Source organism: Rhinolophus sinicus, chromosome 14 (genome assembly GCF_057876585.1).
Source record: "Rhinolophus sinicus isolate RSI-liver-muscle chromosome 14, RSI-T2T, whole genome shotgun sequence".
NCBI lineage: Eukaryota > Metazoa > Chordata > Mammalia > Chiroptera > Rhinolophidae > Rhinolophus > Rhinolophus sinicus.
Genome location: NC_142514.1, coordinates 129,839,359 through 129,855,023, shown reverse-complemented (window position 1 = coordinate 129,855,023; position 15,665 = coordinate 129,839,359). Strand labels below are relative to the sequence as shown.

Genomic DNA, 15,665 nt, shown 5'->3' with positions numbered 1-15,665 from the left:
TGCGTCCTTCAGCCAATAGACCGATAGAGGAGTTGGGTCGTAGAATATGTTTATTATCAGAGCATCGGTGGTCTGAGAAGGCAGAGGGGTCACACCTCCAAAAACTGTCTTAACATTCTCAGACCAGCCTGGGATATTTAAGGGAAAATCCGGGCGTTCCTCCAGAGGCTGCGTGATGGTTCTGGGGGTCTGAATGGAGCCTCCCCTCTGGCAATGGATGTGCCTCTCTAATGTGGTCATCAACTCAGGAGCAGTGATGAGAGTAACCTGGAAAGAATGCTAGGTCATAGACAATGTAATCGGCAAGCACAGGGGCAGGGGGCATTGTGACTAGTAAGCAAGCATAAGTTTCAGGGTAATTATCTAAAGCAGGGAACTGGGATGGGACATCCTAAGCTTAGGAACTGAGACAGGACATTCCAAGCTCAAACTACAGGGAGGGGTTGATCAATTGTTAAGCTCTAGGGCAGGGAGAGGCGAGGCCGGGGACACTGCAAGGCCTCTTTTGTGGGGGTCCCAACTGGGCCTGTTTCAGACCTGTCAGGTCCTATATGGTACAGCCCCTGCCTCCCTCTTTGAGCTCATCTACTTCTGCTTTCCCCTTGTTCCCTATGCCTCAGCCACATAGTCTTCCTTCCTGCGTATTAAACACACCTAGCTTCTTCCTTCTGTATGGGGCACAGGTCTCCTGATATTGGCAATGAAGGTGATTCAATCATCTCAACTGAAAAGCCTTCCCTAATAACCAACCAATTTAATCCTATTCCCTCCCAGTCACTTGCTATCATAAGGGCTTCGTAGCACGTATCACTACCTGAAGTGATCTGCCGTATCATTTGCTTGTTCCCTGTCTGTCTCCTGCAGTAGAATGCAGGCCCAAGGAGAGCGAGGCTCTCTGTGGATCTCTGTCCTTTGTCTCTGTTGAATCACCAGTCTCTGAAATGGCCGGGTCCACAGCTGAGTGTTCAGTTCTTCTCCTTCCCAACTCCCCGTCCTCGCTCATGCTTTTGCACTCACTCAGAATTCTGTTTTGCCATCTCTGTACAATTATGTATGTCTCAGGTCAGGACCTACCTAGTCCGTGAAGTCCCTTTTCGTCTCAGTATCAGACATTGGGCTTCGGTTCTTCCTGCTCAGATTCACCCTTGAGCACATTCATATGATGTTCTGGGTTATCTGAACACTAAGTGCTTAATGTGTTGAGGATGGGGCAGATATTATAAATTAATCCATACTTTTTGATGGATTTTAGTCATCTGAATTTTTGCTTTTGTTCTTTGTTGCTTTTCGGTATTCTAGAATAAATAAATTGCTTCTCGTTCATTCTAGAAATCCTTCCTATTTGATAAACGGCCATTCAGTCCTGAGATTAATGCTTTAAAGCAAGAGGAATATTTACAGAGTCTCCTGAAACAAATGGATAATAGACGGGAAAAGGAAAACAAGCTAAGACAAAACAAAGAGTTGATGGACCACCTAGAACAAGTGCAACTCACAGAGGAGTGAGTCTAACTAGACACACTCTGAAAAACAGATTCGAAATTTTCATGTGAAGCTTATTTCCATGTGGGATTAAATCAGCTTTGGTAGTTTAGCACAACTGTAACCAACTGAGCAAACTAACCCAACTAGCAGCCAGTACTGTAGCATAACATTTCATTAAAAAAGTGAAAAAGCCATTATTATTTTAATGATCACCATAATAATGATTGCCAACCTATAATTACGTTAATTATAGAGTATCATTTTGTGGCCACTAATACTGGAAGATGGCGGAAGGGACTTGTCTTGAACAGGACATCATTTCAGGCTGTTTCCAGGTGATGTCGAGGCAAAGCTGAGGTTTTATTATAAGTATATAGGGGTGTCCTACGTTATCCTAGGGTAGGAAAGTATGGGGACTAAAAAGCCACGTAATAAAAGCTTTCCCTCTGCTCACGCCCACAGCTCTTTAAATGGCATTGTCTTTATTCCAGCTTAAATGTGGATGAGTGTTAGTCTCCATGCCAAATTTTCAGGGGAGAGAATCTGATAGGTCCTGCTTGCGTGACCTGGGGCCCAGGATAGGATGGGTCCCACAAAGTTCAAACGTGCCTAAGGGGGGGGGGCACACTTCTGGGGCTGTGGTTAGCAGAGCAATGAAGGAGGCTACTCCAGCGTGAGAGAGGCTCCCAAAACAAATCATAAGCTAGTATCTGTGAGCAAAAATGTGTATTTCTGTAAAATGTGTATGTTCCGTTACACTCACTTTACAGATCATGTGGGTTCCCTGGAGGTGGCATGTAATAGAATCATAATTTATAATAGGAAAGATCACTTTTCTTAAAAAGGAATCTTCTGATGAATCATTTTATAGAACTAATAGACACTTCCTCTTTTCCTATCTAGGTTTTTTTAAAGCACGGGGGAGGAGGAGGGCTTCGCTTAGTTGTAAGTGCGTTTGTACAATGGTTAGTCCTCTGATTATACCTGTCCTGTCTGTGCTGTGTTCAATACATTCTTCACGGGCCTGTGGGTTAAAATTTTCTTTCTTAAAATGAAAGCTCCTAGAAGGAAATACCACTTTTTATTTATCGGCCTCTTATTCCTATTAATACTTATTAGATGTGCTTTGATGTTAAACTGTAGTACTGAAGACTCTGTAACAAATGTTGTCCCCACCTTCTCTTCTTCTTTACTGCCAGACTTGCTGCACAAAGAGCCAGATACATAAAAGACAAGATGGAAGAAATAGAATGTTACAAGAGAGCTTTGGATGCACAGGTATGGGAACAATGGTGAGTTTAACATTGTGCAGTACTTCCGCAGCCCTCTGTAAAGGTGCATAAATACTGCATGTTATGAATACCCGTAAGTGTTCCCCATCTGGTGGTTTCCGACCTCCCCATTCCTTCCTGCCTCTAAGGTATTGGTGTCTTCCTGTGCTGCAGCCTGTGCATAAAGTTTATTCCCAGATAGAATTGTAATCTGCATTCTGTATGTCCCTGATTCAGATAAAGAACAAACACTCCCAGCTGCCCATGTCTGAGCCAGACTCTCTTGAGCCCATCTTTGGTAATAATTGGGCTGAGCTGGTGGAGGAAAAGCGAAAGCGAGAACAGAGTTACATGGAGCACCAGCTGGAGGCAGCTGCCAACCACAAGAGAAAAGCCATCCTGCGCCAACTGCGGGAGCAGAAGTGGGATTTGCTGATGCTTCAGAGGACAAAAGAAGAGTAAGAGACCCAGTCATTTCTTTTTCCTCCTCCTCCTGCTTTCTTCTTCCTCTCCCCTGTTCCCCGCCTCTCTCTCTCCTTCATCTTGTTTAGTTCTCACAATTCACCCTATGAAGAAAAGTTATTAACACCTACTATTAACACCACTATGCTTAAACTGTCACTTCCAAGCTGTATGACCTGGGCCAACTCACACATGGTGTCTTTGAGCCCTCTTTTCCTCCTGTGAAAAGTAAGGATAGTCATACCTGCCCTACCTATCCTTACTATGAGACTTCAATGAGATTACGTGTGTGGGAGCATTTCTGGAAACCACAAAGCTCTGGACAAATACGAGCTGTGGTCTTTATTTGGGTATCTCTCTCTTGTGGAAGCTCTGGTTATAGATCCCCTTTTCTGTATGTGTCAGACTCCTGTCTTCTGTTTCTATATCCTTTACGGGTTATTCCAGATTTTCTCACTTTGCTTATCTTTTCCAGCTTTCTGCCCTCTGGTCCATGTCAAAATGTGATCTTAGGTGTTTGTGTGGCAAATTGAAGGTCATTTTTTTCCAAAGGGAATAATTTAGTCTGTGTGATCCAAACCGGCTCGCTGAAGTATTTTTCACTTTTTTTCTTTAAACTTTTCTGCTTTTGTTTAAAACAAAAACAATTCAATCTGATTAAATGTCAGTTAGTGGAGAGATTAAAGAAAGATTAATAATCTCCCCCACCAAGTAGTCCGTGTTAAGGTTAATATGTAGTCTTCCACGTTTTTTCCTATTCTTCACAAATATATTCAAACAACATGCACATGTATTTTTTTTCTTTCCATTTTTATAAATGAAAATGAGACCTGTGAGCTCTTATGCATTACTCTGCAACCCAACCTTTTTTAAATCTTATAATGTGCCATTAATTTATATTCATGTCAGTACCTATATATGAAATTCATTGTTACCATTTAATAACAGCACAATATCTACAGTATGGATTGCTATAATTTAACTTTTGCACTATTAATGAACATCATTTTGTTTCCAGATATTTTACTATAATAACAATTCTGCATTAAACATTTTCAATATATACTGGTTTTATATATAATTTATACTTTTTTTTGGTTTCTATTAGATAAATACCTAAAAGTTGGGTTTCCAGATCAAGTGTATGACACATTTTATTTATTTTAATTTTTAATTTTTCAATTACAGTTGACATACAATATTATATTAGTTTCAAGTATAATGAATGACACTTTTAAAATATTACCAAATACTGATAGTTACCATGTTTTCCCGAAAATAAGACCTAACCGGAAAATAAGCCCTAGCATGATTTTTCAGGATGACATTCCCCGAACATAAACCCTAATGTGTCTTTTGGAGCAAAAATTAATATAAGACGTGGTGTTATTTTCGGGGAAACACGGTAGCTTTCTGAAAAGGTACAGCAATTTGCTTCTACCATCAGTCTTGTGAGAACACTCATCTCCTCTCTAGACCCACTTCATTTTCTTGCTTCCTAGGTATTTAAATTAAACTAACTTTTTAACATATCTTTTCAAAAATAATATAACAATGGCCAAAAAACATATGAAAATATGCTCAACATCACTAATCATCAGGGAATTGCAAATGAAAACCACAGTGATAGCTGCTCATGAACAAATGGTTTTTATATTTTGTGGTACGTGTGCAGGTGAGCCTCATTCAACCATCAGCAGTCAGCGTTTGCACTGTGTGAAGTAGAGGTCAGTTAGCATTTAACTATACTTTTCCCTCTCCAAGATAAGAGATTTTCATGTTTTATTGGATATTTACTTATATGAACCTGAGATACAGCAATTCTCCACTCCAGTGAATAAAGATGGCAAGGTAGGAGGAAAGGGAGATTGAAAATGTGTTTTATACTATACAATTTAATAATCTAATTCCACTCATAGATATATAGATATAGATATCAATATAGATAAGATGGCTATCTTTTTTTTCTTTAGGGCCTATGAAAAGAAAACATTTATACATTGTCAGAACAGTATAATAAGATTTCACAAATGCAAAGATAAAATGTGTTGTCTTTTATCTTGTATTATAGTGTCTGTGGTTTGATTGCCTTGTAAAATATCCAAATCAAGAACAATTATAGATTTTTCTTACAACTACACACACCATGAAGCATTTAACAGATATTTCTTTTGGACTATTCAAAAGATTAGAAAGAAGAAAAGAGTTTATTTAGTGGTAGACAAAAACCATTAAAATGCAAATGCGATATGTTGTAAAGGGGAAAAATAAAGAAAACTAAAATGAGAGAGAGAGAGAGAGAGAGAGAGAGAGAGAGAGAGAGAGAGAGAGAGAGAGATTATTTCATACCCATTGGGATGGCTACTATCAACAACAACAACAAAACAGAAAATAAGTGCTGGCAAGGGTGTGGAGAAATAGGAAACCTGCGCACTGTTCGTGAAAATGTAAATTGGTATAGCCACTATGGAAAATGGTATGGTGGTTCCTCAAAAAATTAAAAATGGAATTACCATATGATTCAATAATTGGACTTTTGGGTATATATCCAAAAGAATTGAAAGCAGGATCTTAAGGATATTTGCACACTCATGTTCATATCAGCATGTGAGCAATGGAAGCCACCCAAATGTTCAACCACAGATGAATGGATAAACAAAATGTGGTATGCACATACAATGGATTATTATTCAGCCTTTAAAAAGAAGGGAATTCTGACACATGCTACAACATGGATAAACCTTGAGGACATTATGTTAAGTGAAATAAGCCAGTCACAAAAAGACAAATACTATATGATTCCACTTATATATGGTATTTAGAGAAGTAAAATTCATGGAAACAAAGTAGAATGATAGCTGCCAGAGGCCAGGGCGAGGGAAAAAAGGGGAGTTGTTTAATGGGTATAGAGTTTCAGTTTTGCAAGGTGAAAAGAGTTCTGGAGATTTGTTGCACAATGATATTAGTATATTTAACACTACCTGTACAATTAAAAGTGGTTAAGATGGCTAATTTTGTGTTTTGTTTTTTACTACAATTAAAAAACTATGAAAAGAAAAAAGTTATGACAAAAAAATAATAGGTACCATTCAGTCATTGAGCTTCCATTGTGGGATCGCTGTTGGCCCTTTCTGTATATTATTTCATTTGATCTTTATAATGACCGCATAGTAGCTGCTGAACCAATGCTAGTTCGAGGAAAATGTGGCCAGGTTGTTTTAGGAAATGTGAATTGGTACAGAGCATATTATTGATCTTTTCCCCCTTCTTCCGCCTCCCTCACCCCCACTCCGGTTCAAGCCCTTGTTTCTCAGTCTAGTTGTGTAGGACACAGCTCCCTGGCCCATGCTGGTGTTATGAGCCTTACGCTCCCCCAGACTGAGGCAGTCGGTCGCCAGTCATCTCACACAGCAGCCAGCAGCAGCACTCAGCAGCCGGGGGCAACTCGCACCGGGGAGAGCCTTTGTTCGCAGTCTTAGTTGTAGAGGAGGAAGTTCGCTGGCCCATGTGGGAATCGAACCGGAGACCTTGGCGTTAGGAGCAGGGAGCTCCAACCACCTCAGCCACCTGGCTGGCCCATATTATTGATTTTTATTGGTGCGTCCTGACACCTAGTGGTGGTTGCTATCTGTAACACGAAGCCCTTCAGAACAGGCTAAGTCAATGGTCTCATTTCATGAAGTCTCTTCCAGAAGTTTATTGAGAACTGATGGTAAGAGTTACAGTTTGGCAAGAAATAGACAATAACTAATTCAAATAAATAATTTGAACCAGGTTTAAGGTGATTCACAACCACAGTGACTACGTGTTTGGAGACGAGTAATAGAAGCACTTAACATTGGGAATATCGGGACATTGTACTTGGAGAGAGAGACATTATGTTACAGTCTTTAAAGATATGACCTTCAAAAACTGCTCCTTTTTTCCCCTACCTTCTTCACAATGTTAGATATTTTCTTGATTTCATTTTCTTTTGCCCAGTCACTTCTGTTTCTTTTATCCTTTATATGCCTGTCTACTCTGTCTTGTAAAATGCCTATAGCAACTGGTAGGCTGATTACTGACAGCTGAGAGGCTGGAATACGAGGAAAGAAACATAAAGTATTGGAAATCCATTTGAGATGATTCGTCAGATCAGTTAAATTAGCCTCAAAGGAAAATAATGGCTTTAAAGGCTGAATTTGCTAAGTAGAAAAAGGTTTCAATCCTAATCACTTAAATCAGAATTGAAGATGAAAAGTCCTAGACCTATAAATTATTTGAGAGCTAGGATTTTCTCTCTGTTTTTTTACAGTGTTCATGACTTTTAGTATATTTCAAAGAGTAGTGAACAAAGCCAGAGGTTTTTGTTTAATTTACCATAAAAGGAATGGGGCTGTGAAGGTTGGTGCACGCCATTCCCAGTATTGTGAATGGAATCGGAGTATTCTTTTCTCTGTAGGCACTTGGCAGAGAGAAATGCTGAGCTGGAGCGAGCGAACAGAATGAAACAAAGCTTACAGGAGGACTGGGAAAGGAGTGCTGCAATGAAGAGGCAGCGAGACCTGGAGGAGAAGACGTTCCAGCGGTAATACCGGGTTGGATCCAGAAGTTCTTTGCTTGCAAAGAAAATCCCCTCTGTTCTTTGTTCACTTTCCTCTAATCCTGGGATGGCAGATAGGTTTCAAGTGCCAACTCCAGGTGTTTAGTAGTGTCTGCCTAGAGAACTCTGTGGAGAAAAGAATTCTGGGTCCAGTGGGAAAAACTGCTGTGATGTATTAGAAATGTCTGTTATGAATATGGGATTGGAGAATGCTGTGTGGTATGTTATATAGTTGCCATCTCTGCCCTAAGCTTTGCCTCTGCATAGGGCAGCTTTCTTTTTGTGGAGGATGGAGAGGCGTGGGGGAGGAGGAGGGTGGGAATTCTCGGTGAAAATAACTAGTTGGAAATAGGGAGAGTGAATTTCCATATGAACACATCCAAGGCTTACAGCATGGTCATTTAAGAGCAGATTCAAGGGGTTGTGGGTAAGTTTGGCATCTGGAAAAGTGAGAAACCCATTATGGAACCAACCAAGAACACCCTCCTGAAATGTATTATTATATCCCTGTCCCCTCTCCATGAGCTATCTATTTACCATCTAGAGTCAAGGCATCTACTCAGGGCTTTGAACATTGACACTAACTTTGGAAAGGCAGGTCATAGTTTTGTCTGACTTTTCTTATTTGTAAGATGGGGAAAGTAAACACTTGCCTGACTTAGCTTAACAGAGGAGTTTGTTTTTGAGATTAAATAAGGAGGTGGAAGAGTATTACACTTAAAAAAATTACAACACTTTACAAATGTAAGGTATGATTTCATAGAATGTTAAAACCTTGAAGAAACAGACTAATCCTATATAATCAAATGTTATTCAAACCTGAATATACCAATGTAATATTTTAAATTGCTAATTATCAACTAATTTTTATCATGGGTAAAATTTGTTACAATGGTTCTTGATCTGTAACTCTCCTTTTCCTTTTAGATTTTCTTTCTGGCATTTCTCGCCATCTTTCTAATGGGGAGAACCCATATTTTGTGACTATGAAAGTATGAGGGATACCATGGAAAATAGGTTCCAAAGGGGAAGTAAGGTTGTTTGGTTGTTTGGAAGAGGAAGGGAAAGGGGAGTTGGCGATTTCAAGCCATTCTCTCAATGTTGGGAGAAAGCAGTGAGATTAATGCCAGGGAGATTTTAGTTGGATTTCGGGAGAATGCTTGACCAACATCGTGATCAAGGATAGAGGAGACACAGGTAATAACCTTGAGTGAGGATAACGAAGCTGCTCCAGAGACATGGCAGAGCGGACCTTGCCCTAAAGACCTGGGACTTCAGTAGGCTGCAGGGAAGAAGAAGGAATTGGTTGGTGTTAAAAAGAAAACAAAGCAAAACCAAAAACAAAGTTCAGACGTATGCAGTTAGCACATGATACTCTGTACTATGACCAAGGCAAGCCAAGTAGGTCTTCTCCTGCCCACTGCCAAGATAGGTTTTGTGTTTCCTCCTTTTATGGTTGTCTGTGATGCTCCTTTTTTTTTTTTTTTTTTTTTTTTTTTTTTTTTTACAGAATTTCACCCATGTACGAGAAATTTTGAGAGGGTGGGGGAACAAAGTAGGCACTGTCTTGTATCATCAAGAAAAATTGTTCAAGTAGAAAATCAGTCACTGCCGTCCCTTCATCTCTGCTTTGAGCCTCTTTTGTCTTCTTCCTCTTGGTCTCCACTCCCTGGCCTGTCTGTAACTCTGCAGAGGCCTCAGGCAGAGTTACAGGGACATTTTATTGCAAGTCTACTCTTCACTGGCTGCTGGAGTGTTAACTGTTAACCAGTAGCTTGATGACCTGGTGTCCTCTCAGACACTGTCTCCTGGGAGGCTGCCAGGTACAGGTGCATTCACATGGCAAAGCAGCCAGCACAGAGGCTTTGGAGCCACCATTCGCTGGCTGGGTGACTTTGGGCAGGTTATGTGTTCTCTGAGGGTTTGGGTAGTTGTGGTTGGGGAGGGGCTGGACTGTTGTGAAGGCACCAGACTCAGAGCCTTTTATTTACTGGGGAAGGAGGAGACATTGGAGGTTTGGAAGCAGGAGATGCCAAGCTGAGCTGGGGTGAGCTGCAGGTAGCAGCGTGGAGAGGGAGAAACTGCAGGTGGGAGGTGACAGGTGGGTAGTAAGTCCTGGAGGGCAGGGACAAGGTGTTACTTTTCTTTTGTGTCCCTCCCACTGCACTGGCTTGGAAACTAGGCCCCAGCAAGGACTCAGGGAGCACTGCTGATGGCTTCTTTTCCTCGCTTCCCCTCAGTGCCTCAGACAAGCTCTTCCTCCTGGACCAGTGTGAGCAGTACCGACGTTGCAAGCAGTGCCAGAGGTGCACCTCCCACAGGAGTGAGAGCAACCTGTGGCCCCTGAACAAGCACCTGCATGGCTCCTCCTTGTTTGTGTGAAATCCACTTTGGACATGCGTTTCCTGGGGAAAGGTTTTATTCTTTCAATGTTTGGGGGTGATAGTGAAGCTATACATTTGTACTTTAGAGGGAAAACATTTATTGTGTGGTTTTGGTGCTTTTGGGAGATTGCTTTTTAACCGCTTAATGAATTTATGAAGACAGTTTCTCCGCCCATCTTCCGCCCACCCCCACAGAACCCTGCCGCCATCAGGGCTGAGGAGGGGACCCTGCTTCACTCTGGCTGCTGGGCTGCTGCTGACCTAGCCCTGACACCCCCTTTGTGATTTGGTGTAAGAAACTATATCTTTTCTTCATCTATAATGAATAATGTCATAATAAATATTTTCTACATGCCGGACTGTGTATAACAATTCATAATGCTAAGTTTTACCATCCTTCCCTCAGCCCTAGATTTTTCCAGAGGACTGGATGTGTGAACATCCCAGAAGTAGGTTAGACTCAGGTGATCAGAGGAATGCTTCCTGAGTTTTCTGGTTGATGACACACCTGGGACTTTGTAGGACCCTCAGGGGATATCATTCCCTTGGTGACCTTCTGGTCTACCATTCCATTGTCCAGCCATTTCTACACCGTGAGGGTAGGTTTGTTGTTTGATAAGTGTGCGCTGTGAGGGGAGTCCGGCTGGCCTACCAGGTGCCGCCGCCTTCTCTCATTGCTACACCTCATCCATTCTTACGCTGTACGTGCTGTGGAAGAGGAATAGCTTCCTGGCAAAGGACTGATTTTCAGTTAAGGTATAGGTGTTCTCAACCAAAAACTTTTTTCAAAAAAAGTTTTATGTTCACCCTTTATCTTTCCTCTCCCTGCCTTGTCTTACCAACCTCAGGTAAAACAATTAACAAAGTAGAGTGAAGTCTAGATTTCTGAAATACAAAAGCTGGCGAGTCCCATGACTGTTTGCTTTCTGCCTGCCACATCTTTCTTAGAAAATGGGGGGAAAGGATACGTGGGGAGAAATCTAAAATATTGTTTTTCCCTACTACAAGTACAAAATAGGAACATTTGAGCCCTGAACAGTTAAAGTACTTACCCAAATTGATAGTGGACAAATTTTGTTGCAAGTATTACCTTTTTCTATGTAAATAAGTATGCCAGCTGGTGACTGGAATTGTCTGGAATCTCTCCCCTAAAGCTTCCAACATTGCCACTTCCACCCATTTCCTCAGAAGGTCACTCATGCAGGTCCAGTCATCTCCAACCAATATTGAGAACAGTAGCCTTTCCCCAGGACTGCCAGACTTGCCCCAAATCCATACCTGCTACACCGTTGGAGTATTTCTCTGTCTCTAATATATAATAAATTACTAGAATAGTGTTGTATTAATTTTTTAAAAATATATAGATGGCTTTGTTAAAGAAAAAATACTCTAGGCAATTTTGATATCTTTAGGTGAACAGATTTAACTTTATAGACCTTTTTTACTGTAGGAACTGCACTTATAGTTTATCACCATCGGAGTGGTACTGACTGCGTGGCAAGCACAAGCTGATTTGGTGACCTGGAGACCAAGAGGTCATCAGTCCCTGCCTGCCTTCTGAGTCCTTGTTGTGTAGGGCAGAGGTGATGCGTGACTAGAAAATTTCCGTGTGACAAGGTCAATGTCTAAGAGCGCTACGCATTTGTTGTTACGGAAGAGCCAGGTGGAACTCTTGTCGTCAGTTTAGCCTGGCATGGAGAGGAAAAACTTTTGGAGGCGATGAGGCCTAAGGTGAATTATTAAGGATAAATAGGAAATATGCTAGGTGAAGAGTAACTAGGGGTCATGGCAATAGATGTCAAGCCCCTGGGCTTCTGTCTGTCAAGGCTAAGATGTGAGGTAGGTTATGAAATCTAATATTTTTTTGTGTCATTTAACCATTTTAAAATTCAAATTTTATTACAGTCCTGCATTAAAACAGCTGATTTCATACAATAAAGAAAGGACGGTCTTTTTTTTTTTTTTTAACAAGTCTTCGTAATTTGGTGCCTTCACTGATCTTAACTGATAACTGCTAATCTTGCATTAGTTCAACCTTGTTATTAAGCCAGACTCAAATTAGAATGTCTTTTTCCAAACCAGTTTGAATTATTACCATCAAGTTCTGTCATTCCCAGAACTATGGCACTGCCAGACCATCTTAGTGTATCAAATGATTTCCTATTTTGGCGGTTTTTAATGTTTTGGACAGTCATGGACTCTTGACAATCTGATAAAAAAATACGGGCCCTTTCCTTAAAAGATGTATATTTCATGTACAACATTTTGCATGCAATTAGAAGTTTTCTAGACCACCTGGACCACAGGTTAAGAACTCCTGCTTTAGGTGGCTTTCCTTCATTATTATTACAAGCTTAAGCGATCAAAAAGGAGCAAAGTGAAGGACTTCACTTTTGAAAATGCTTTTTCAATTCTAGAGATATATATCCATTTTGTCTTCTTCTTTGAATCTTCATAAGAATAGTGAGATGAGAATTGGAATGACTATTAGAAAGCACATACTGTAGTATTTTTCAAACTTTTTAAAGACTCAGTAAAAGAAATATATTTCAAATTGCAGCACACAGGAACTGTGCCCGCTGCCCACACATAATTGAGACAAAAATTTTACAGTGATATACTTACACCATCCATCTGCAATGCATTCTGATATTTTCTATTTTATTTCATTAAAAAATTGAGATTAGACTGAAAAATATTGATTTAAGAATCCCCTAATGTAAATAGATAATGTTTAGTTTTATAAACAGTTTTAATCTGATTCTTCCACTATGCTCTCGTTTGTAGTTTTCTGGAATTTGTTAGTGGTTAAGGTGGTATTGTAATGGTATTCAACTAGGAGACTGATGAATGTTTAGGTCCTGTCTTGCCATAACCAGACCTCCTCCTTTTGAGGTAGCCCAGAAAAGCAGGGAGGTATTTGCTCCACCTCCCAAAGCTAAGTCCCAGAACTTCTACTTCCAATACACACATGGTATGAGGACCGAGAGAAAGGAGCCAGAGATAGAACAAGTGAAAACAAAGTCCCAATGCCTCGGCTGCAGGCTGGAAGAGGCCTTGAGAATCCAAAGAAAGAAGAAATGCTTATTAGGTGCAGTCTAGGTCTTAACTCCCAAGTTTGTGGTAGAAGAGGAAGAAGGAGATTACACAGGGCCATCTTGAAGAGTATGCAGACTGTGTTCTGGACAGACTCCCAGCTCCCAGTTTCCTATGGCTTCTGTTACAAATGACTATAAACCTAGTTGCTCAAAACAACATCAATTTATTCTCTCATATTTCTGGAGGTCAGAAGTCTGAAATCAGTTTCACTGGGCTAAAGTCCAGGTGTTGACAGGGTGGGTTTCTTCTGATGGCTCTGAGGGGAGAATTTTCTTCCTTGCCTTTTCCACCTTCATTCCTTGACTCATGGCCCCTTTATCTTTAAGCTAGCAGTGCAGCAGCTTCCGATTATCTTTCTGTTTCTGTTGTTACATTGCCTTCTCTTCTCTCCTCCAGTCAAATTTCCCTTGACTTCTTTTGTAAAATGCATTGTGATTTCCTTTAAGGGCCGCCAGATACTCCATGATAATTTCCCCAATAAGTTATCTCAAAATCCTTAATGACATTTGCAGACTACTATTTGCCATATAAGGTAACATTCATAGGTTCTAGGGATTAGGATCTGGGCCACAATTCAGCTACCACAGGGTGAGTGGGGTCTAAAATTCAGCCCAAGCTGCACTTCACTAATCAAACCCTGCAGAGGGCACGCGGTAACAGACATGAAGCTGCTGGCATTCTTCCTTTGCGTCTTAGCTGCATAAATGTATCGGAGGGCCTTTTTTTTCTTTTTTAGTTTAGTTTGTTTTGGTTTTGCAGGATTATGGAGAGAAATGAGGTGGAGAAGGAAGGCATTCGACACTTCAAACGTTAAATAAAGGCTTATGGTTTTCTTGTAATATTCTTGTCATGTTTTGTAATGTTGTTTTATTTTTTGTAGTCTTTATTGCATCTTGATACCGTATTGAGAACCTCAAAACATAAGTTGGGAAATGTGCTCTCTTCGATTTTCTGGAAGAGATTATGTAGAATTGGTATTCTTTCTTTCCTGAATACTTAGTGGACTTCACTAATGAAACCATCCATGCCTTTGTTGCGAGGTTTTCAATGATGAATTTAATTTTGGAGGGTTGTATAATATCAAGGAATTTCAGCTACTGCTGAATTTATGGGCATAGAGTTGTTAGTAGTGTTCCCTTCTTGTCCTTTTAATGTCGCCTGTGTAGTCTATAGTGAAGTTTCCTTTTTGTTTCTCAATATTAGTAAATTTTGTTTTCTTTTTCTCTTGGGTCTGGCTAGAAGTTTAAAAGAAAAATATTGGTCTTTCCAAAAAACCAACTTTTGGTTTCATTGTTTTTTTCTCCTCAATGTGATTGATTTCTGTTCTTTATTATTTTGTCTCTTTTGCTTGCTTTGCATCTGTGTCCTAATTTCCTTCTCTTATAAAGACACCATTTATATTGGATTAGGGCCCACCCTACTGACCTCATTCTAACTTAATTACCTCACTAAAGACCTCTAGTCACATCCTGAGGTATTGGGGGTTAGGACTTCAACATATGAATTTTGAGGGGGCATCACAATTCATCCCATAACAATGGCAACAGAATCTTTTTTAGTATTCATTTATCTGAGAATGTATTAATTTTGTCTTTATTGCTATAGGGTATTTTGCTGAAAATAACATTTTGAATGGACAGTTGTTTTCTTTTAGCACTTTAAAGGTATTATTCCATTATTTCTGATTCCATGGTTTCTGATGAAAATTTCAGTCGTTTGAATCATTGTTCCCCATATATGCACTGTTGTTGTTTTCTGCCTGCTTTCAAGATTTCCTTCTTTTTTGGGAATATTGGGGAACAATGTGTTTTTCCAGGACCCCCCGATCAGTTCCAAGTCAAGTCGTTTTTTTCAATCTAGTTGTGGAGTTGTTTTCAATCTAGTTGTGGAGAATTGGGAATCGAACCGGTGATGGTGGTGTTATGAGCACTGCGCTCTAATCAACCTCCCCAAAGATTTCCTTCTTTAATTTTGGTTTTCAGTAGTTTGATTAGATATATCTTTGATGTGGTCTGTTTTGGGTTTATTATTTTAGGGGTTTACTGAGGTTCTTGAATCTTTAAATATATGTCTTTCACTAAATTTGGGAAAGTTTCTTCCATTATTCAAATATTTGTTCTGTACCAATATATTTTTTCTCTTCTTTTGGGACACCAATGAAATGCATATTAAACCTTTTGATATAGATTCACAGGTCTCTGAGGCTTTATTCATTATTATGTTCACCTTTTTTTCCTCTGCTTTTCAGCTAGGATAATTTCTATTAATCTATCTACAAATTCACTGTTTCTTTCCTCCATCATCTGTGTTCTGCAATTAAATCCACCCAGTAAATTTTGCATTATATTGTTTTCAGTTTTAAAATTTCCATTTGCTTTTTTA

General features: G+C 40.0%; 1 protein-coding gene across 4 annotated transcripts in view; it reads left to right on the top strand.

Annotated features, from left to right (window-relative positions):
• Positions 1–10,543, top strand: part of CCDC81 (coiled-coil domain containing 81) — a 57,208-nt gene extending 46,665 nt beyond the window's left edge. For 3 of the 4 annotated variants that reach the window (XM_088791530.1, XM_088791529.1, XM_088791531.1), the window contains 5 exons: positions 1,330–1,502; positions 2,685–2,763; positions 2,994–3,214; positions 7,660–7,785; positions 10,041–10,543. In XM_088791530.1, coding sequence (XP_088647656.1) covers positions 1,330–1,502; positions 2,685–2,763; positions 2,994–3,214; positions 7,660–7,785; positions 10,041–10,182 — 741 coding nt within the window. In that variant the 3' untranslated portion in view covers positions 10,183–10,543. Of the gene's footprint in view, positions 1–1,329; positions 1,503–2,684; positions 2,778–2,993; positions 3,215–7,659; positions 7,786–10,040 lie in introns of all 4 variants that reach the window. The other variant, XM_088791528.1, reaches the window with a different exon arrangement.
• The last annotated feature ends 5,122 nt before the right edge of the window (positions 10,544–15,665 follow it).